Genomic DNA, 23,404 nt, shown 5'->3' with positions numbered 1-23,404 from the left:
TTGACTGAGGACACCAGACAAAGATTTGAAAATTTAGAGCAAGAGGTAAGACCACTCACTAAACAAGTCGGGGAACACCAGATTTATCTCTCGATGATAGAACTGCGAAACCGTGAGAACAACTTAAGGATTAGATCACTACAAGAGGCAGAAGAAGGACATCTAACTGAGTTTTTGACCAAAGAATTCTCCAAGTTCTGGAACTTGGAAGAAAAGGACTTTAAAATTGTGTCAGCTTTCAGACTTGGAAGATTTATAAAGAAGGAGAGGCCCAGAGACTGTTTGATAACATTGAGATCAAAGGAGGAAAGGGATAAGATTTTGGGACTACACTTTGTAAAATCACTGGAGGTGTTGGATAGAAGAATTGAAATTTATAAAGATATCCCAAGACTACTGCTTGATCTTAGAGCCGCCTATTCTGAACTTGTTAAACTACTAAGGAGCAACGCAATTCCATTCAGGTGGGAATTTCCCCAAGGAATATCTTTTACCTTTAGAGGGAGAAAGGTCAAAGTGAGAACACTGGAAGAGAGAGACAAATTCTTGTCTACACACGGAGAAGACCTTCAAAAAGGAATTGAACTACCTTCTGGGCCTGAGGCAACGCCAGTACCAACATCAGCATCTGTGGAACCTGAAGACCCTGAGAAGATACCACCCCTTGAAAAATAACTAGATAGTTCAGGATGTCTCTGCAACTGTTGAGCTGGAATATTAATGGTTGTAACATTCCGGAAAAAAGGAAGAAAATATTTCATATATTAAAAAAAGAACAATTGGACATTATTTGTTTACAAGAAACACATGTGACGAGGCTCCATAGAAAAGTGTTAATAAATAAAAGATTGGGCCAGGAATTTGTATCGTCTGACAAAGTTAAGAAGAGAGGTGTGGTGATATATGCAAAAGAGAGCCTGTCACCTAAATTCCTATTTAAAGATGAACATGGAAGAATTTTGGCTATTGAGATACAACATCAAGGTGAGAAACTGCTGATATTAGGAATCTATGCACCTAATGAAGGGAAATCGGAATTTTACAAGAAGTTGCAGGAGACAATGCTGGACTACCTAGATTATAACAACATCATAATGATGGGAGATATGAATGGGGTCGTATCAACTAACATGGACAAGTCACAAAGTCAAAATGTTACAAAAGACGGCAGACTACCTAAAACCTTTTTTGAAATGACTGACAATATGGATTTGATTGACATTTGGAGGACAAAGAACCCACTAGGAAGAGAGGGAACATTCTTTTCTGAAGCCCAACTGACCTGGACAAGAATCGACCAAATATGGATTTCTAGAGGCCTGGCACCTAAGGTCAGAAAAGTGGAAATCTGTCCAAAGACCTGCTCCGACCATAATGCAGTAAAGATGGATATGACACTATTACCAACTGGATCCTTTAGATGGAAGATGAATGACAATTTGTTTAGAGATCAGGAAATTACCAAGAAGGCCCAAAAAGTTTTGAAGGACTATTTTGAGATAAATATGAATAATATGGTGGAAAAAAGAATAATCTGGGACGCAAGCAAAGCTGTAATGAGGGGATTCTTGATACAACAGAATGCAGTAAAGAAAAGAACACAAAATGAGAAAAAAGATAAGATCTTGGATAAAATAAAAGAATTAGAGAAAAAATTAAGAGTGAATCCGAAGTCACAGCCAACTCTGAGAGAAATTAAACTTTATCAAACACAATATTCTAAATTGATAAATCAGGAAATTGAATGGAAGGTTAAATTAATGAAACAAAAAACGTTTGAGTCGGCGAATAAATGTGGAAAACTGCTAGCTTGGCAGCTGAAGAGAAGACAAAGATTAAATACTGTTACAAACTTAGAGGTTGATGGAAAAAACATTCAGAATCCAGTGGACATCAGAAAGTGTTTCCAGAGATACTTCAAAAAATTATACACCCAAGGGCCGCAAGATGATGCTGAGATTAAACAATTTTTGGTAAAAAACGGACTATCTAAATTGTCACAAGAAAATAGGACAATCCTGAATTCTAAAATAACACGACAGGAGATCGAACAAGCCATCCAGAACATGCAACTTGGCAAATCTCCAGGACCAGATGGGCTGACCTCCAAGTACTATAAGACATTAAAAGACTATTTGATACAACCTTTGATGGAGGTCAGCAATGAAATTATGGAGGGGAGGAGGGCACCGGAGTCGTGGAAGGAAGCGTTTATCACATTAATACCAAAGTCGGAAGCTGAAAAGACACAACTTAAGAACTACCGTCCCATCTCTCTTTTAAATGTGGATTACAAAATATTTGCAGACATTTTGGCAAATAGATTTAAAAAAGTTTTAAATGAAGTAATTCATAAGGACCAGGCCGGCTTTCTCCCAGGAAGACATCTGTTTGCTAATACAAGGAACATTATTGACATTTTGGAACTTTTGCAAACAGACATAAACACAAAAGCAGTTTTAATTTTCATAGACGCGGAGAAGGCCTTTGACAATATCTCCTGGAAATTCATGATGGGAAATTTAAAAGAGATGGGAGTGGGACGGGGTTTTGAGAATGGGATTGGGGCGATATACTCAGAACAGAAAGCTAAACTGATAGTTAATAATGTGGTTACAGAAGAGTTTAAAATTGAAAAAGGGACACGACAAGGTTGCCCTATTTCCCCTTTGTTATTTATTTCGGTTCTGGAAGTGCTATTGAACATGATTAGAGAGGATCGGTTGGTGGAAGGAATCCAGGTCGGTCAGAAACAATATAAATGAAAAGCTTTTGCAGATGACCTGGTTTTGACCTTGCAGAAGCCAGAGCCCAGTACGAAAAGAGTATTACAACTGATTAATGACTTTGGTCGGGTGGCTGGATTTAAACTAAATAAACAGAAAACTAAGGTTTTGGGGAAAAATTTGACTGATACAGAGTCAGAACGGTTTCAGAATGAGACGGAACTTAATGTGGTTAAAAAAGTAAAATACCTAGGGGTAAACATAACAGCAAAAAATCTAAGTCTATTTAAGGACAATTATGAAAAATGTTGGACAGAAATTAAGAGAGACTTAGATAGTTGGTCAAAATTGAAACTTTCTTTGTTAGGCCGAATTGCTGCTATCAAGATGAATGTATTGCCAAGGATGTTGTTTTTATTTCAAACACTTCAGGTCTTGGACAAAACGGGGTGCTTTCAGAAGTGGCAGAGAGACATTTCTAAGTTTGTCTGGCAGGGCAAAAAGCCCAGAATTAAGTTTAAGATATTAACTGATGCAAAACAAAGAGGGGGCTTTGCCCTGCCAGACTTAAAGTTGTATTATGAAGCCGCAGCGTTCTGCTGGCTAAAAGACTGGCTACTTCTTGAGAACACTGATGTGCTAGATTTGGAAGGGTTTAACAATGCTTTTGGATGGCATGCATATTTATGGTATGACAAGGTTAAAGCAAATAAGGCCTTTAAGAACCATATTGTCAGAAAATCATTGTTTAATGTCTGGACAAAATATAAAGACTTGCTGGAAAATAAAACACCAAGGTGGCTTTCACCTTTGGAAGCCAAGGCCCGAAAAAGACCCAATATGGAGGCTAAATGGCCAAAATATTGGGAAATACTAGAAAAGGATGGAGACAATTGGAAATTGCAGAGTTTGGAGAAAATGAAAGACAAAGTGCGAGATTGGTTACATTACGCTCAGATTAAAGAAGTTTTTAAAAATGATAAAAAATTAGGGTTCCAGGTGGAGAAATCGAAATTAGAAACAGAATTGTTAGAACCAAAGATTAAGGTACTTTCAAAGATGTATAACTTGCTGTTGAAATGGAATACACAAGATGAAACGGTTAAATCGGCTATGATAAGGTGGGCACAGGACATTGGGTATAATATCATGTTTGAGGACTGGGAGAGGTTGTGGAGCAATGGATTGAAATTTACTGCATGTAACGCTCTGAAAGAAAATGTAATGAAAATGATTTATAGATGGTATATGACCCCAGTCAAACTTGCCAAAATTTACCACCTGTCTGATAATAAGTGTTGGAAATGCAAAGAGTGTGAGGGAACGTTCTTCCACCTCTGGTGGACTTGCCCTAAAGTGAAGGCGTTCTGGGAAATGATTTATAATGAACTGAAAAAGGTATTTAAATATACCTTCACTAAGAAACCAGAGGCCTTCCTTTTGGGTATTGTCGGCCAAGGGGTGGCAAAGAAGGACCAGACATTTTTTATGTATGCAACAACAGCAGCAAGGATACTTCTCGCAAAACATTGGAAAACTCAAGATCTACCCACACTGGAAGAATGGCAGATACAACTGATAGACTACATGGAACTGGCTGAAATGACCGGCAGAATCCGTGACCTGGGAGAAGAGAGGATTGAGGAGGACTGGAAGAAATTTAAGAACTATTTACAAAAGTATTGTAATTTGAGTGAATGCTAAACAAGATGCTAGATCAAAATAACTGAGCACCACTAAATTTAGAAGTTTTTTTTTAAGAAAATAAGTAAGACTGTGAAATTTAGCTCCTTTTGAGAATTATAAGATTATGAAACATAGAAGGGATATAAGAATTTAAATAAGATGATAAATTGCTGACAAAATGTTACAACGATGAAAATGGGAGCGGGAGATGTGAGGAAGTCCAAAGAAAATGTGAAAATATGTTAAGATCAATGTTACATTGTTTATTATGTTTATCCTTATTGTAAAGTTTAATAAATTGCTTTAAAAAAAAAAAAAAAAAGATTGCCTTCCATAAACACGGTTTTAACAGTGAGTCCGTAAGTGACTATGGAGGCCAATTCTGGATCCACACATCCTTCCACAGTGGAGACATAGGTTTCCGGGTGGGAGTTGATCACCGTGAGGGTTTGCTAAGCATGCCTTCCTCCTAGCACATTTCTCCCTTTCATCCTGAGTTCGAGCATCTTCAAAGCCCATGACACCTTTGGTAAAGGCTGTTCTCCAACTGGAGAGCTCACAGGCCAGTGTTTCCCAATTGTCTGTGTTTATACTACATTTTTTTAGATTTGCCTTGAGACAGTCTTTAAATCTCTTTTGTTGACCACCAGCATTACGCTTTCCATTTTTAAGTTCGGAATAGAGTAGTTGCTTTGGAAGATGATAATCAGGCATCTGCACATGACCAGTTCAACAAAGTTGATGTTGAAGAATCATTGCTTCAACACTGGTGATCTTTGCTTCATCCACTACACTGGCATTAGTTTGCCTGTCTTCCCAAGTGATATGTAAAACAGGGTAGAGCAGTGCCCTGTTTACTCTAATGAAATGGCTTCCACTGCTGCTGCTGCTGCTGCTGCTGCTAATAATAATAATGGTGTTGGAGGGCTATCTGGGGACCCAACTGTGCATCCTGCTGTGGATCAATGCTCTTAAGAAGCATGGACAGGATTTCAGATGTAATGCTTATTCATGCCCTTAATTGGATGGATGTTAGGAACAATTTGTATTCACCACCAGCGAGCAGGTGTGACTTCCAGAGACCCAGGAGATGGCCCTGAAACTCGATTCATTAATCAATGTATTAATAGGAAAGACATTCGCTGAATGAATGAATGAATGAGCATTTCTAGGATGGTTCACATAAAAAGAGAGATACGTTATATAAAAGAGCGATAAATGAAAGAGCTGAATAAAGAACATCGGCTTGAAATACCGCATTAAGCTCAGAAAAGTCAAGCTGGGGGAAATGGAAATGGTCTTCGCTTGAAACTGAAAAAGGCCCCAATGTAGATTCTGGGTGAGAGGAAAGCATTGCACAAATGGGAACCCAGCTTGTAACCCGGGGTTCCTAAACTGTGGTCCATGGACCACAAGTGGTCTGTGAGTGTCAGTCAAGTGGTCCATGGTGTGTCCACATTATATATCCATATTGATTTAAACTGTATTTGTACTGCTTCTTTTATTTCTTATATTGTATTTTATTGTACTGCAGTTTGAATTCTATGGAGCACAAATAGTAATATAGTAAAATGCAAAGTAATTGGGATGCGTGTGGCGCTGTGGTCTAAACCACTCAGCCTCTTGGGCTTGCCGATCGGAAGGTCGGCGGTTCGAATCCCCGCGACGGGGTAAGCTCCTGTTGTTCGGTTCCAGCTCCTGCCAACCTAGCAGTTCGAAAGCACGCCAAAGTGCAAGTAGATAAATAGGTACTGCTCTGGTGGGAAGCTAAACGGTGTTTCCGTGTGCTGCTCTGGTTTGCCAGAAGTGGCTTAGTCATGCTGGCCACATGACCCGGAAAAACTGTTTGCGGACAAACGCCGGCTCCCTCGGCCAATAAAGTGAGATGAGCACCGCAATCCCAGAGTCGTCCACGACTGGACTTAACTGTCAGGGGTCCTTTACCTTTTAAATTGCTGAAATATACTAGAGACCTGCAGTGATTTCATGCTCTTTATTGCAGCTTGTAAAACAGTGATTGAATTGCCCCCCAAACCTCAGGCTTTTATATACATTATTTACACAATGAGTTCCGTCTGATTGTCTGATTCTGCTTCCCTCCTGAAGCCTGATTGGTCTTTTCCTACAAGCCAATCAGTTGTTGCATTCTAGACTCCTACTTGCCTATTGTTCTAGGATCCAATTGCAAAGTAAGAAAATGAAAGAAACAATAAAAATGCAGTTAAAAAGCATGCGGCATCCAGCACAGTGCATTACAACTGTAGAAAAATCATGGTCCCTCCCAGATCACCAACCATTTTCAAGTGGAAAAATGTTTGGGAACCACTACTGTCACTAAGAAGGACCCCTTGCAGACATGTGTTCAAACCTGGAAGTATCATGGGTATATCAATGCTAAAGATGCTTTTTAAGAGCATCTCCCGATCCCCCCCCCCCCACAAAAGGCAAGTAAAGCCAACAATGCACCAGAAAACAACCATGTTTGTCACACATGTCAAGGCAGAGGTGAGGCTGCTTTAGATTTTTCTCACCGGTATATAGGAACTGTTTATATATCAGCAAGCTCCTGTATGGCTGTGGGGACATTTGAATGACCTAGAGGGGGATCAGCCTCATGGGAACTGACACTGCGATTTAACTCTTCTCCTGATGTGCTCAAAGACAGACCTCTTTACACCTGATACATATATATTTGTGTGTGTGTGTGCGCATGCGTGTGTTAGGACCTACGCATGTCTCTTGGCTGTAATTTGTTTAAAGCTGATTTTAATATTGTACATTTAAATTTCTGTACCTTTATCTGGGACATCATGGTGAGGAAATCCAACATTATATTTTCAAAAGGAGCAGATAAGCCAGACTGTTTGAATCTCCTTGAGGCCATTCTAGGCCTCTTTGGTTCAGTGCATTTTATTGGTTTACATTCTCCTTGAGTTTCCTGCTTAATCATTCAAAACATTCAAGTCTGTTTAGCCACTGTATCTATTCATTTGTATATGCCAATTCTGAATGGAAGCAGTGTTTCTCTAGGTTTCAACCCCTACATATTGCAGGGTGCAGTTTCAGAATAGCTGAAATGCTTTTCAAAGGGCCTCTTTTATGACCATGGAATACCAAGTGGTGAAAGTCTAGTAAGTGTGCAGAACAAGGCCATCCTCCCAGCTTTTTTAGGTTGTCATCTTGCTTCCCCAAAATGCTTGAGAAGCTGTACAGTATTTACATTCCTTTGTATAGCCCTGGCTGAATCTTTGCTTTGCGAGACTAAAGAGAATTCATTCCCCTTGAGCCTAAGGAGCGAGAGAATTAATGTTGCCTTGATGATGGTATTCACACACTCTTCAAATTAAAGAAGAAATTAGCACAGCACTTCACAGTTTAAATACAGCATGAGGAGAATTAATGCCATTCGAAGCTGATGCTCTTGCTAAGTTGCTTCCAGGCGCAAGCAGGAGAAAGTTAGTTCACCTGGGGTCTAAAATACACAAGAGTAGCTTGAAGTCACAGAAGTGATGACTACCCCTGTTGGCAGCTTGTTAGAGCCTTATTTTGTGGAGCAGACTTACAATGAAACTAATTGCAAATTACAGTTAAAAAATTCATGTGCATTTACAGGGCGCAACTTAGAGTGTTGAACAGAAGCACTGAGCCTGTCAAACCGGAAGGTTGACTGGATTGCATAATTGATAGCCTTTGACCCAAGAGTGCCTGTGAGGTCACAAAAGAGCCATCTTCTAGGGTTATAGGCTTCCTGGATGTCTCTGATTTACTTTAGTTATACTGTGCATTCTCCAAGCCATTAATAAAAACAAATAAAAGTAGAACTATAGTATGCTAACAAATAACAATGCTAAATCTGGAGAATCTGGAGGTGCACTCCATTGTTTTGTTGTTGTTGTTGGGAAACCCTTTTATTTACATGAGAGACACAACTCTTCCCAAATCCCTTTACTTCAGAGGAATGAAGCGAGAGGAGTGGGTGGCCCTGATTCCAGGTCGGCTGTGCTTAACAGGTTTGTAAGTGATGGAGAACTCTCCCAAACAGTGGCCAATCATTTCAGGCTTGATTTCCACCTGGTTGAAGGTCTTCCCATTGTACATGCCAACCATGCTGCCCACCATTTCTGGTGTCGCAGGTGGGTCTTGACCACCTCTGGCTTCTCCATGGGCAGGGCCTCTTTCTTGGCCTTGCACAGCCACTTGAGGAGGGAGTGCTGCTTGCGGTGCAGGCCACGGTTGAGCTGCTGGCGCTGGCAGGCGCTGTACAGCTGCATCAGCTGCTCGTAGGACATGTCGAGGAGCTGGTCAAGGTCAACACCCCGATAGGTGAACTTCCGGAAAGTATGCTTCTTCGTCTGCTCCACTTCCGCCATCTTGGCCGCAGTCTCCTCTGTGCACTCCATTGTTTTTTTGAGACAGACAGATGCCAACAACAACTCCACACATAATGTTTCTCCTTCTTTTACGAAGTCTGCAATGTACAGTGGTACCTCGGGTTACATACGCTTCAGGTTACACACTCCGCTAACCCAGAAATAGTGCTTCAGGTTAAGAACTTTGCTTCAGGATAAGAACTGAAATCGGGCTCCGGCGGCACGGCAGCAGCAGGAGGCCCCATTAGCTAAAGTGGTGCTTCAGGTTAAGAACAATTTCAGGTTAAGAACAGACCTCCAGAACGAATTAAGTACTTAACCCGAGGTACCACTGTGTTGCCCTGATTTTTAAAGAGAATTATTGCAAATAACTCACCTGACTCTTTCGTTTCTTCTAACTGCCACAAAAGACTTCCTGAATAATTGCAGAACATTGCTATCATTCATTATCTTTTTTGCTCTGTAGGAATTTCCTCCTAGTAGCCTGCAGCAAACTTTTAACTCTCCCTGCTGCTGACGGGCAGCATCATAGAATGGTAAATAATACTTGCCTCTGTGTATGTGCCTGTAAACTTCATGTGTCTGCTACAAAACACAGGGCACCTTGAGCTCCCATTTTTACAAGCTGCTATCATTTTCTTCCTCCTTCGCTTTATGACAAAGACTTTGCTGTGACAGATAATGAAACCTTACAAATGGATAACTACTGCAACTGCTTTGCTATAAACACAGCTTGTGCAGCGTATGATATGATGGAGTTGGTTTTGAACAGCAGGGAGGGATAAAACACCCCCCTCCTGTCTGTTGATACCAAAGAAACCTAAATGAATTAATGCTCATGTTCCATAACAGTGGAAGCTATTAACCAACAAAGCAATTAAAAAGAGTTCATAATCGACAGTGGTGATACATGTATATTAAGTTACTGAGACTTTTGCATAAATTACTAAGGGATAAAATTACACATTATGGTGTTTTCGGTTTTTTTTTTAAAGACATGCTTCATTTGTTGACTTAACATATCTACAGCCTCTTCAATAGCCAAAGTGCTCTGGGAAGGTCACAATAAAATTCCCTTAAAAACAACAAGTTGTAAGCTGGCGTCTGATGAATTTCAGAGGGCAGGGGGAGATCCACAGTCTGGGTGCCACTGTGAAGGTGCTCTTCTTTGGCATCACTGCACAATGAATGTCTCCTAGTTATGGGAAGACATTGAGGAAGGCATCCATGTCCCATCTTAACACCTGAACAGGTTTATTCGGACAGACACTCCTTCGAGTATGTAGCTCTCGAGTTGTTCAAGGCCTTGAAAAGTCAGAGGGTAACTATATTGGCAAGCAGTGCAAGTCTTTAAGAACTGGTGCCATATGACACCAACTGGCCACTGTTTAGCAGCAGTCAAGAGTTAGAGGGTACAGAGTCTTGAGTTAAGGAACCAGATCTGCTGCTGGGGTTCAGAACAATGAGGCTGATGGACATGAACTCTCAAAATGTCCTTTTGTGCCCATAGGGCCAGAGCTCTGTCCTCGTGCTCAGCTTCCCTGGAGCCTGAGGAGTCGGGCACCTCCCACAAGACCTCACTGGTCCAATGGCACAGGGAGAAAACTAGGAGGGAACCCATTAGAGAGAGGATGAGTGACCATCTTCAGGCCAGAGAGATGAAACTTTAAGAATCCACCACTATCAACATGGGGATGGAGCCTCAAAAAGGCTTGGGGCTTTTGCACACTCTTCTGCTCTTTTCATGCATGGTCTGTGCTTTAAAGCTCTGTGTCTGGGTGACCTCCCCCCCCCCCGGCTTTCCCTGCAAAAACCCACTCCTTAAAGCTAAGAGCAAACAGCAGTCAACGGAAAACCCAAATTGATGCTTGTTCCAACTGAGTGCTAAAGAGCAGGTTTTCGTGGGGAAAACTTTGGGGGCACAAAGCATGCATGCTCGGACACAGAACTTTTAAGCGTGGACCTGTGCCTAAAAGAGCAGCACAAAAGGTGAGTGTGGATAAGCCCTTGGTCTGTTCTCAACCTTTGTGGGAGCAAATTGCACCCTTGGTGCTATCCGTGGTCCTGCAACTTTTGAGCCCTCTTGCCACACAGTTTCTGGCATCAGACTTGGGTTTTTTGTTTTTTTTAAAGGGTATGCAGCTGTGCAGAGCCTTAATCTGGAATGTGTTCCCAATCTGGAGAGAAGCCACACACCAGTTTCCCATCCGAAATCCACCGTCATTCCTGTCTCCTACTGTCTGAGCACAGGCGTTCCTCACCCCCTTAACACGGGGGTTATGATCCTGGTCCTTGTACACATAAATGGAATCGTGTAAATTAGGGAACACGCTCTAAGCACTCTTCAAATGCTCTCTCTGCTATGCTCTCTTCAATCCATATCAAGTTGGTAGCCCTAATGGTGGGGTTTTCTGCAGTCCCTTTTGGCTTCCTTATGACTTCCCACAAGTACCAGCTGGCCAACAGGCCCAGCTACATCTTCTCCACCAATCAGACACCAAGAGGATGTACCTAGAACCTGAAACAATCCTACAGCTTCCCCCTTCAGTATAAGAAGCCTCCGTGCTGCTTGTCCCAGTTTTGTCAGTGAATAACCAAGCTTCAAAGGAAGAAGCTGCTGGATCAGGCTGATGGCCCAGCTAGCCCAGCGTCATGTTCTCACAATGGCCAACCAGATGTCTATGGGAAGCCCACAAACACCTAAGCACAACCACGCTCTCCTCACTCGAGCATCTGAGAGTTAAATTCGAAATTCCTGCAGCTGGCTAAGTTTAGGCGAAGTTGAGTAAACACAATCTTCCCTGATGTTGTCATCGTCAAGCATTATAATTTGGACCTGAAAAGGCTTCTGTGTTATCATAAGACTTGAGCATACAGACTTGATTATATATTCTTTCCTGAAGTTTTTGTTTCATTTTGGAACGGCTGGCACAATCTGTATGTAAATGTTTCTCAAAGCTCGTAGGACTGTAATGGGTTTGTTTTCTTAAAGGAAAAAACCTACTGCATCACCCTGGCATAATTGACCATGGAGAGGAGATCAGAATTAAGAGCAGCTGCCTTCAATAGATTGCTGCAGGATGGGGAAAGAGAACAAAGTACGGTAGTTTGTTTTTGGTAACTTGGATTTTTATGGCTGATGGGGCCCATGTGAAGTAGTATACAGGAATTCTATTTTAGTCTAGTCTACACTACACTTGTATCCAACCCTTCCTCACAAAGGAACCCCAGGAGGTAGACATATCCACAGAAGGATGTCTATGAACTGTAGTGCATGCAGAAAACTAGACATACCCAACAGATATTCCACTGTGGGTGTAAAGTAAGAATGCCTCTTATAAATGGCCTTTCCATTAGTCCAAGCTTCCCCAAATGAGAGCAACTTGTGTGTTAGTGTGTAACTGGAAAAATGTGACACCACACCTACAGTGGGGGTGGGTGGGTTGGTTATTGCTTTCAGAACGAGTAATGCCTGTGAACATCAACAGATGGCCACCCTTACCTATGGGCCTCTGCCTTGGTTACATTTGCCACGTTTTGCTACTGTAAATTTCTCGAGGCGCATTGTGTCAAAGTGGCTGGAGAGGTGAACATCTGCTTCTGTGCTCTCGTGCCGTTAATTTGTATTCTGGTTTGAGAGAATGATTGGCTGGTTGGTTAGTTTCCCTCCCTCCCCCCCCAAATTGTAGCTGGCCCTGTATTTACACATGTGGACGCCAAGTGGTTCAGCTCTGTGGTTAGCGGGCTGTGGCTACGAGAAAAGATAATGTGCTGTTACGGAGCACACATGCTTTACATTAAAGGGAGCGCTTTTTAAAAAAAATGTGCAGGACAAGTGTGTTTATTTTAACAGTTTATACGTGCTGAACTTGCTCATGCTGCTCTATGGGATGGGTTAGCATCTGGCTTGCAGGTGTCACTGAGTCAGTGCTACGGATGTCTCCATGTCCTCAAGCAACCTTGGTTGATAAACCTCGCAAACAAATCCAGAAGCATAAAGGCATCTAAAGGGGCTTCTCTTCTTAAAAATAGCTGTATTGATCTGACCCTTAGAGCAGTGGTTTGGGAAGTATCTTAAACTATTTAAGGTTCAGCTTTTAAAAGGCTGAACTGATTACACACCTGGCCTGGTGCAATGTTGCCATTGATAACCTTTTCTTCTTCTTCTTCCATGAATTGGTCTAAACACCCTTCTGAAGGTGCCTAAAGGTTGGTGGTCATCACATCATTTTTTGTAGTACAGTCGTGCCTTGGTTTTCGAACACCTTAGTTCTCAAACGTTTTGGCTTCCGAACGCTCCAAACCCGGAAATGAGTGTCCTGGTTTGCAAACTATTTTTGGAAGCCGAATGTCCGGCGCAGCTTTCGCGGCTTCTGATTGGCTTTCAAAGTATGTTGTTTGGTTTGGATCTGATATGCTTCTTCATCTCATAACTTGCATATGCCATGTGGTTTCCCTTCCTTCCCCCGCTGCTTCTGTACATGCTATGCATTGCTAATTTACAATGAGAAGATAAACCGGAGCCACTCCAGGCCCCTACTAGCCTCTATACGGCAAATGTTGAAACACAAAATGGGCATCTTTACACACAAGTCTCCTAACATTTTCTTTCCACTGATGAAAGAGCGATTGTCTGTTGGGCTGCTGCTGGGTAATTAGATATTCCTCTACATCTTTGTTGGTTGGGACACAAAGGCCTCATTCCTCTTCCCCCAGGCACTGTTGTCTGGAGTCAAGATGGGAGGCTGTGTTTTGAACATGGTTGGTAAGTTGTGCCATTTTTAGGGGGTGAAAAACAATGGCATTAAGGAGCGGTAGGGAAGTATATAGAGCTTTTCATACAAAAGGTCCCAGGTTCAGTTCCTGTTATCTTCAAGTAGGGCTGGGAGAGACTCCCTTTCAGAAATCCTGGGGAGCTGCTGCCAGTCAGTGCTGGATAGACAAATGTTCAGCTTCCCCTGTTCCTAGGTGATGCGGGCAAGAGCTCATCACCCTATCAACAAGGTAACAGATACCAAGACAGGAGGAGCTCCAACCATCTTAGGAGGTGATGGAGATGTGCTCCCCTTCTTGTGGGATATAGCAGCTATGAAGGATTTGGGAAGGAAACAGGAAGCAAGCCTCAGTCAAGAGGGAGGAAGGGCGGGATAAAATCAATCAATCAATCAATCAATCAATCAATTTTTTAATTATTTATTTTAGGGCTGGAGGCAGCTGGGCTAGAGAGGCTTCTCCTAGTGCTCAGCTGGGTGTTTGAAAGTTGAGCTGAGGAGGAAGAGAGCTCCCCTCTTGACAGAACCACATGTCCTGCATTCTCTTGTCAAATCCTTCTGCTACTCCTTTCACTTGACTTTGCGATTCTATTGTCGCTTGTTCATAAACATTTTGCATTCTTGGGGTGGGGGATTCCCAAGTGGTGAGTTCAAGTCAACACACTCTTTTTATCTTTCTCTCTCTCCTCCCAACCTGTCCCACTTCTGAAGCTTAGCTGACCCTTTGACTGTTGGAAGCTGCCCAGAGTGGCTGGGGCAAGCCACCCAGATGGGCAGGGTACAAATAATAAGCCCCCTTATTGTTGTTATAAGCCCCCTTATCTCCCTTTCAGCAGCCCCCTATGACTCCTCCCCATCCCTGGGCCCCGTGTGATGTTTCAAAATGCAGCATTTGGAGACCAAATAAGAAGCTCCCCCCCCCCCCCCGGGGATGGCAAGAATTGGGAGTTGGTATAACGATCTCTCTCCACCCACTCCTGGTGCTCAGAGAACTGCTATTGTTACAACTTGGCTCCAACCCCCCATTTGGAAAACACGGCTGTTTGGGATGGGCGCTTGAACTGCAATACTTCATTCCGATGGAATCTCCTGCTTGAGAACAAACCCTTAAGCAAACAGTTGACTGTGCTGACAAATCCCTTGGGATTTGCCCTTCCCCGTCCCTGCCTCCTTCTGTGGCATCCTAGGTAGGCAGATGCACACCTGGAGATACAGGCAAGATGTGTGGGTGCAGAATAGGGACTGGGGGAAAGGGAAGAAATTCAATCCAGCCCGCATTTTAACGGCGAACCTACCCCATGCACACGTCCTGAAACAATATGCGAACTGAAAAACAGCTATCCTTTGAAATTTGCGCTCACAGCAATGTGAATGAGTTAGCAGGGCAGGATACTAATACAGTGCTACCTCAGATTACAGACGCTGCTAACCCAGAAATAGTACCTCGGGTTAAGAACTTTGCTTCAGGATGAGAACAGAAATCGCTTGGCAGCAGCAATGTGAATAAGTTAGCAGGGCAGAATACTAATACAGTGGTACCTCGGGTTACAGACGCTTCAGGTTACAGACGCTTCAGGTTACAGACTCCGCTAACCCAGAAATAGTACCTCAGGTTAAGAACTTTGCTTCAGGATGAGAACAGAAATGGCGACATCGGGAGGCCCCATTAGCTAAAGTGGTACCTCAGGTTAAGAACAGTTTCAGGTTAAGAACAGGCCTCCAGAACGAATTAAGTTCTTAACCCAAGGTACCACTGTGTTTAAATAAATTAATACTATATTGGGGCAGGGGGGGATTGTGAGAGATTAAGGTGGCAGTTTACACCTGGAGTCAACCCTGGGCTAGAACTTTAGAAAGGGAGAGGAGGTTTGCTTCTTGATGAGCAACTGGGAAGACTCTTGCCTGCATACTTTCTCTCCGGTCTCTCCACAACTGAAAGGGACTAGAGATTGTAAGAAGACTTAAGAATTAAAGGAAAGGTCCCTAAGATAAACCAAAATAGGTCACCCCTCAGGAGTCCACCTTTTTGTTACAACATCACTTCTATAGCCCTGATTCTTCCGAAGAACTCTATGACTGTTGAGAGTTCTATTTAAGAAGCTGCTATCCTTTTCACCGCATAATAAAGGCTCTCCCACAGAGACAAAACAGGCAAAAGAAGTGTAGTGTAGATAATAAAAAGGTAGCCATCATATTTTTTTTTTTAAAAGATAAAGAACATATTTATGAAATGCCCAAATGAGCAATACTGATGCATTTTTGTTTTGTTCACAGGTGTGCAACTTGACCCAGGGGAAAGGGGACAAAGAAGAAGAATCCTTTGCATTTAAATACCCAGTGAACACACACAGTACTCAAAGGCCCCTGGTTTGGAAGACAATGACAATGTGACCTTTTGTTACTGCCCACTCGTGAGTTTTCGCCCTCCTAAGAGGAAGATCGTGCCAGAGAATAGCACTGACGAAAGACACTGGGCTTGTTGAATCCTGGGCTGCTGATATTTTGAAGGAAGCTTTTATCCAGCTGTTGGGAGACCGCCTTTCACTTAGCTTCAGGAGAACCAATTACTCAGTGTGCAGAAAATCCCAGGTTCTCTCTCTGATATCTTCAATTAGAAGTCTTTCTGATACAGGGTCAGGAAATACCAGAACAGACAATACTGGACTTAATTGGACCAATGGGCATGAAATAGCTTTCTAAAATCAATTGCAGTGGATTATGTTACTGCTAGAACTGATTTTCATATACCTGAAGTTTCCTGGTGGTGTCTCCTGACAACTGCATACACTCACATCTTGAACGGGTTGAGAAAGACGAGGTCTTCTGCTTTGCTTCTGGCAACTCTGGAAGCCATGCTGGCTGATTTGGGGCAACCGGAAGATTCCTTGTCAGGAAGCTTAAACTGCCAGCATTTCCTTTCCACAAATGTCATCACAGTAGGTAAGTCAAACAGAGCTTTCTGTTGTATGCCTATAAACTACCATTTGTCTGTGGAGAAGCAAAGACTGCCTCCAGGACTTATTTATGTGTAGATTGGGTGGCCTCCCGCCATGTTCAGGTTGTCGAAGTGCCACAAATGACTTGTGTTAGTGTTCTGAGGGCTGATGGAGGGATGGTGCTGGTAATAATTTTAACTACATTTGGGCTATCGACTTCTGTGGACATAATTGTAAAGCTGTTGCATTATACACTGTGGTTTTGTTTCGTTCTTGCTTTTGGAGTTGGAAGGGAAACATTTCGTTCTGCTGTTGCACAATAGGTTCCATGGCACTTTCTGTTTCCAGAAAGAGATTCCGTAAGCTTGGGGGGCAAGTGGAAGAACAATGTTGCATTTGGCTTTAATTTTCTTTCTTGGTGCTCTATAGCATAAGGTATGAAATAGCACAGAAGATTCGTTTTTCCACATGTGGAACTTTGTCTGTTTTTGGACTACAGTTCCCACCATCACTGACCACTGGTCCTGCTAGCTAGGGATGATGGATAGTTGTAGTCCAATAACAGCTGGAGAACCAAGGCCTTAACTCCATGTCCTTTTGCCTTACAAGCTGCAGCTGACTGATGTGAGATTGGACCTTCTCAGATTAGATGCCCAGATTGTGGAAAGATCCCTCCAGGCATCCTTTTTATGGGTGATTTGTGCTCATTGATGGTATTGGAGTGGTCATATGTGATATTGCTTTCAATACTGGTTGCACCCGTGTGCAAAAGTTTCAAGGTGGACATGCTGCTTTGTTCCCAGTTTGTGCATGTCCTGTAACTTGCTTCAGAAATCTTGTAATTTCTGATACCACAAATATTCTAAGTTTTTTCCCTTGTTCTTTTGTTGTGCTGTAGTGCAAAAGTGGTCCTCTGAACAGCAGTAATTTTGGTAACATTGGAGAATGATCACAGACCAACCAGTGAAGTGGAGTGGCGTGTGGAGGGTCCCTTTTGAGTTTTAGATGAGCTGTTATGACTTCTTTTTGCTGTGGGCACAGAATAATTATTTCTGACTGTGGGCACAGAATAATTTTAACCCCACCCCCTTTAGCTGATTGGGAGTGTTTTCACTGATTCCATCTTGCACTTGGTTTTGATTGCAATTTTACTTATTTTTGGACTATACTTCTTATCAGACATGTGTTCATTATATTAAGCTGCTTTTGGGATGGCAATTTAGGGCCTGAAAAGCAGAGTGTAAAAAAGAAACAAGTGGGAACTGCAAGAAAAGGCTGCAACATGGAATGCTCTTCCATTATGTCCCATTCCATTCTCCCTCCCTGTTGGTTTTCTGTCTGAGTGTATTTAGTCCTGTGTGGACTGCTTTGGGGTTTTGTTTTGTTTTTTGGGTGCTTCTGCATCTCTAAGGTTCCCCCAACCTTGCTGGTATCTCCCTCTTGTACATGCTTGGTGCAATTTTGTATTGTGAGTTGCACAATTTTGTATTGTGCAACTCAGCTGGAAACAGAAGGAATGATCTCTCTCTATAGAGCGTGTTCTTATATAGAGTTGTATCCAGTGCTCATCCAGCTCTTGGCAAACCCATTAATGGCTGTGGCTAAATGAGACTCATTACATTCACTCTGTGTAGGACTGAGTTGGATACAACCCACAGGTGTTTGTCTGTTTTTTTGTTCTTTTGCTTGGCTGATTAATGCATGGAGGCTATGATTTGTCTTGTGTTTCCAGACTAGTAGGTAGTAGTTTAGAGACTTTTTCTTACAGATTGCATAAGAATGGGAGCATATCTCTTCAGGGGGTTGACTATATAAACTGCTTTGGCCTATATGTGAGTGGCTTGCTACCAACACTGTTGGGTATTCATGCACCCACCCTTTCCTCCTGAGTTACATTCTGTCCGACTCCACCTTTCACTGAGGCATCTTTTATTAGATATGCAACCCTACATAACAACAATCTTTATTTATGACCACAGTGCTGTGCAACGCTCCTATTGCTACCCAAGAAATCTGTTTTTGCTTGACTCTGTATGCACACACACACACACACACACACACACACACACACACTTCTCCAGATGTTTGCAATAGGCTGACACAAAAATGTGAATTTCAAGCCACTTGCCTTAGAATTTAATAACCATCTAGTGCAGTCCTAACTATATCTACTCTGAAGTAAACCACATGGTGTTCAGGCGAGCTTCCTCCCACATAAGAGGGTACAGGATTGTAATCTTATTCTTAGTTTCATGACAAGATTTGTGCCAAGTTCATTTCTGGTGTTCAGACTCTACGGCTGGATCTAATTGCCTTTTCAGATTAGAAGCTGGAGGTGTTCTTCTGTCCTGTACCAAGCCCTGTACCAAGACTGCTCCTTGGTTTGTTGGCTCCTTATCCCCATGGAGTCCTCTACCTGATATCCTTTGGGTAGAGAAATTTAGCCAGAAACAGCAGCTTTCATTAGCCTTGTCAAAGCCTGCAAGTCTGAGAAATGTAGAGGATCTGATTTAAAATGCTGTTTCTCTTCCTCTTAACTATGTTAAGATGAAATGGTGAATATGTTGATCTGGACACCATGGTTCTAAAAAAATGGGGGACATGCTGCATAAGTACTTTTTTTGGAAAAGGGAGATTGTACACTGAAAGTTGTATTTTATTTTACCAGCAAATCTAGCAATCTCAGCACCTCTGATCCATAACCCAGCTTCCTGGCATGCTACCTTTCTGTGGGCAGATTTTCATCTATGTTCAACCATGCAGCCTTCCAGCACTCCAGTGTAATGCTATTTGAAATTGCATTCCTGAACATATAGCTTGGCTCTGAGTTCATATTCTGAGTTCATATTCTGCGCAAAGGTTCTCTCTCTGTCTCTCTATATATACAGTCGTACCTCGGAAGTCAAATGGAATAAGTTCCGGAAGCCTGTTCAACTTCCAAAACATTCAGAAACCAAAGTGCGGCTTCTGATTGGCTGCAGGAAGCTCCTGCAGACAATTGGAAGCTGCAGAAGCCCCAGTGGACATTTGGCTTCCAAAAATCGTTTGCAAACCGGAACAGTCACTTCTGGTTTTGTGACGCTTGGGAGCCAAAACGTTTGGGAACTAAGCTGTTCCAAAACCAAGGTACGTCTGTATCTATCATCCATCTATCATCTATCTATCTATCTATCTATCTATCTATCTATCTATCTATCTATATCTATCTATCTCTATCTATCTATTGGAGGTGTTGATGGAGTAGTTTGAGCAGTTAAGTCAACTGTAGTGTGACATGTCCAGCTTGATCAGTTAGTTTTATCCCCAGGTTTTCTCATTTTGGCTGTGTGTGAATATGTTTCATGCTAAAAGGGATGCTTCTAGCACCAACAGTTTGGGTAATAGAGAAGTGGTGGTGTATTTTGTTTTAGCTTCATTTTTGGAGGCTGGCAAATTTAACTTGCTGTGGCGGGGAGGTGGAATCCTGGGAAAACATCCACATTAAATAAACTTCAGGATATTTTCTTTCTTTCAAACAAGATTTTTAGTTGCTGAAAACCTTCAGGTGGTGGCATGGGATTTTGCTTTACCCCCTTGAAAAAGTAAGTCAGTTAAGCAAGTAATGAAACTTGTTCAGAGATTTATCCATTCGCTTTGCTTCCTTGCAAAGTGTAGCAGGCAGCTGTGGATTCCTTTGGCCAGGAGTATGAGATGGATTTTCATAGTGCTTTCACCACGTCTGCTTAATTTGGAATAGGGAACCTTTATTCTCATAAAGATCCGCAGAAAAGTCAGTTGGGGGTCAGAGCTAATGGAGCTGGAGCCCAGGTGGGGCAGAATATATTCCTCTTTCAGCAAACCCTCTAAGTGGAGATGTTTAGGCCACTTGATATCTGCATTGGGTGTGAATTTATTACACACAGACACACACAATTGGGTTAAATTGTACGCACACAGAGAGACATATACACATTCTGTTTTTATTAATGCAAATGTTTAAGCTGTTGTGTTTTTTTTTTTACATATACAATTGTTCTGTGTATGTTTTTACTACACTGCAAATCAATTCTGGATGCTTCGTGGGAAAAGATTCATGAATAAATAACAATAATATGAATTTTTATCTTGTAAGCTGCCTTTGAGTTTGCTTTTTTCATGAAGAGGAATGGGGCGTATACATTTCTAAGTAATGAAAAATATGGAGCTGCAACTTGAGGACCAAGGCTGTACCTTGGTTAGTTCACGCAACCCTGATGAGGCACATGTCAAAGATGTTTCTCTAATTGGCAGTGATTCATGGTATATGGCCACTCTCTCTATATGAACAAATTCATAGGCCATTGGCTCCTGAACACCTAACCCAAGAGATATTGAAGTTCTGCTGAAAAGCCATATTACATTTTTTTTGCAAAAAGAAGAAGAGGAGGAAATGGGAATTTAGAGTTTGTGATGAGCTGTGCCTTGCTCCCAAGCAGGAAGACCAATAGACCAGTTGTGTGTCTGTGTGTCTGAGAGCAAGCGGGTAAGCGAGCCCTATTAACATACTGCCCCTTTCCTTGCTTTAGACTGCCCTTCTCCATTTCTTTAAACAATGACAATACTTCCCTTTGAAGTGAACGGTCACCATGGAAACAGATTACTAAAGGATGCAGCTAAGCATTGCCTTTAAAAAAGAAAGGAGGGGGGGAAGCAAGTAAGCGCAGCCTTTGGTGCTGGGAGCGCAAGACTCGGCAGCATCAGGTTTCTGGCCTTGGGCTTAATCTTGGCGTTCTGTGGAATGGGGAGAAATTGAATGTGTGCCGCAGAGCCGTTTATGAAAGTTTGCCATGCTTGGAAAGGGAGAGGGAGGGTGGCAAGCCATGATTTTGTTGCAGAGAACGGCGCTGGGTTGTCAGATGTAATATTGCAACTCATGCTGGTTCAATTCTGGGGTTATCATTTCATGCAAGTTAACTCGGCAAAACAGAAAGGACATTTCCCCTCTATTTCAACTCTGGTCTGCCTCTAGGTCAGCCACCTATGCTAGTGCTGTACTTTATTTGTGGAATATGAAAACCTCTGAGCATAAGCCCTCCAAGTGCCCCTATTTTCCCGGGACAGTCCCGGATTTACAGAAGCCATTCCGGTTTCTGATTTGATCCCGCTTTTCCTGTTTTCCCTGTTTTCGTCGGAGAAGTGTTGGAGGGTATGTGAGCATGCGCATAAAGGCACACACAAACACCCTAGGAATGCAGAACTCAGAAGGCTCACAGGGCACCTCCAAAGTATTTTTGCAGGAGGGAATCAGGCATATGCCAGAACTTCTAAAGTAGAATGAAAAGTCTTGGTCAGGGTCCAGAAACTGCTGTTTTTAGAGGGTTTGTAGGCTTCTTAAACACAAAGAGGGCAGCTCTGCACATTTTGTATCAGTTTTATACCAGTTGAACTGACAGAAGCTCCCCCCCCCCCCAGCACTGGGCACGTTTGCTGGGACTAACTGTCTGGTGAGATCCTAAGCTTCCTTTATGAAACTATAGTTCCCAGGGTTCCCAGGGAGACAAATGATGACTCTTCAATCCGTTTTAAGTGTGTGTTGTAGAAATGGCCCATTGCTAATACAACTGCTACTCATGTTCCCTTCCGCAAGCTATTTTGCCCTCATTATCTTACCCTATCATTGTTGCAGCCATAATTTTAGGAGGGTTTTTGTTTACGCTCTCTGTGCATTATGGTTGCCATTAACAGCAGTGTAACCCACTTTTGCTTTAAATGTTCCATAATGGAAATCGGTCTCTTCCTTTGCTGAATGGCTGTGATCCTACAAGTTCACCCTGCTTATTTATTTTTACAAAAGCAAACTCGGAGTCCGACAGTAAGTGTGCTAATAATCCCTTTCTAGAAGGAGGATTAGAAGAAGGGTCAGAAAGCCAACAAAACTTTGTATTATTGACACGGGAACAAGAGGCACGGAAACAAGATATGTGGCACTGAGTATTGACAAAAACAACTGGGCCAGTTCTTAGGAAAAGCGCCCTGCTTTGCTGATTCAGCCAGTGTGCTAAATCTGTTTGCTGAGGACTAAACAGAGCCTTCCCTTTCAGAAGAATTTCACCCAATTTTCCCCATTAGCAGAGCCTTTGTAATAATGATCCTCTCTGTCTTTTAAATTTATGCTCAGATCTAAATTGATTGGCAGATTACTTAAAATGCTAAGAAATAGTTCCCTGGGGAATACTGTATATTTAGTAGCATTTTTCATAGATGATTTGTTGCAGAATACTGCGACGAACTGTACATTATGTTTGTAGGAAGCTGCCTCATACCAGGGTCTTAGTCTGTTTGCCTGTCTAGGGTAGTCTTGTTTACTCTGAATGGCAGAGACTCTCCAAGTACCATCACCTGGTACCTGACCCTTGTAACTACAGTGGTACCTTGGTTCTCAAACTTAATCCATTCCAGGAGTCTGTTCGACTCCCGAAAACCAAGGCGCTGCTTCTGATTGGCTACAGGAGCTTCCTGCACTCAAGCAGAAGCTGTGTCAGACGTTCGGCTTCCGAAAAACGTTCGCAAACCAGAACACTTACTTCTGGGTTTGCGGCGTTCGGGAGCCAAAACGTATGAGTACCAAGGCATTTGAGAACCAAGGTATGACTGTAGAGATGTTGGGGATTAAACCTGGCATTCTTTGCTAGCCCAACCGTAGGATTAAGCTGCTGGTGCAGATTACTTCTGGTATATAACGCGTGGATTCAAGCCCAGTTACAGTATTTGATTTGAAAGTTTGAAAACTGTTGAACAGTAGGTAATTAGACATCTGGGCTATGGAGAATTCCTGCTGCTGTTGAGAGTAGACCACAATTCCTCAACCTGGTTGACTTGCCAGCAGGCCCATCCATGATGGGTGGTGGTCAGAAATGATGGGAATTGCTAGTCCAGCAACACCTGGAGGGCAACTG

General features: G+C 42.5%; 1 protein-coding gene and 1 pseudogene across 3 annotated transcripts in view; one reads left to right on the top strand and one right to left on the bottom strand.

The window, feature by feature from the left end:
* PLCH2 (phospholipase C eta 2) overlaps positions 1-23,404 on the top strand; it is a 339,924-nt gene that overhangs the window by 4,592 nt on the left and 311,928 nt on the right. For both annotated transcript variants that reach the window (XM_081016003.1, XM_081016004.1), the window contains exon 2: positions 15,829-16,494. In XM_081016003.1, the coding sequence (XP_080872129.1) occupies positions 16,407-16,494 (88 nt within the window). In that variant the 5' untranslated portion in view covers positions 15,829-16,406. The remainder of the gene's footprint in view (positions 1-15,828; positions 16,495-23,404) is intronic.
* Positions 8,329-8,819, bottom strand: LOC308482357 (small ribosomal subunit protein uS19 pseudogene; annotated as a pseudogene). The gene has a single exon. The product of its transcript is annotated as a small ribosomal subunit protein uS19 pseudogene (transcript).

Source organism: Podarcis pityusensis, assembly GCF_964106645.2.
Source record: "Podarcis pityusensis genome assembly, chromosome: 8".
In the NCBI taxonomy this organism is placed as follows: Eukaryota; Metazoa; Chordata; class Lepidosauria; order Squamata; family Lacertidae; genus Podarcis; species Podarcis pityusensis.
This window is presented reverse-complemented; position numbering and strand designations above follow the sequence as displayed.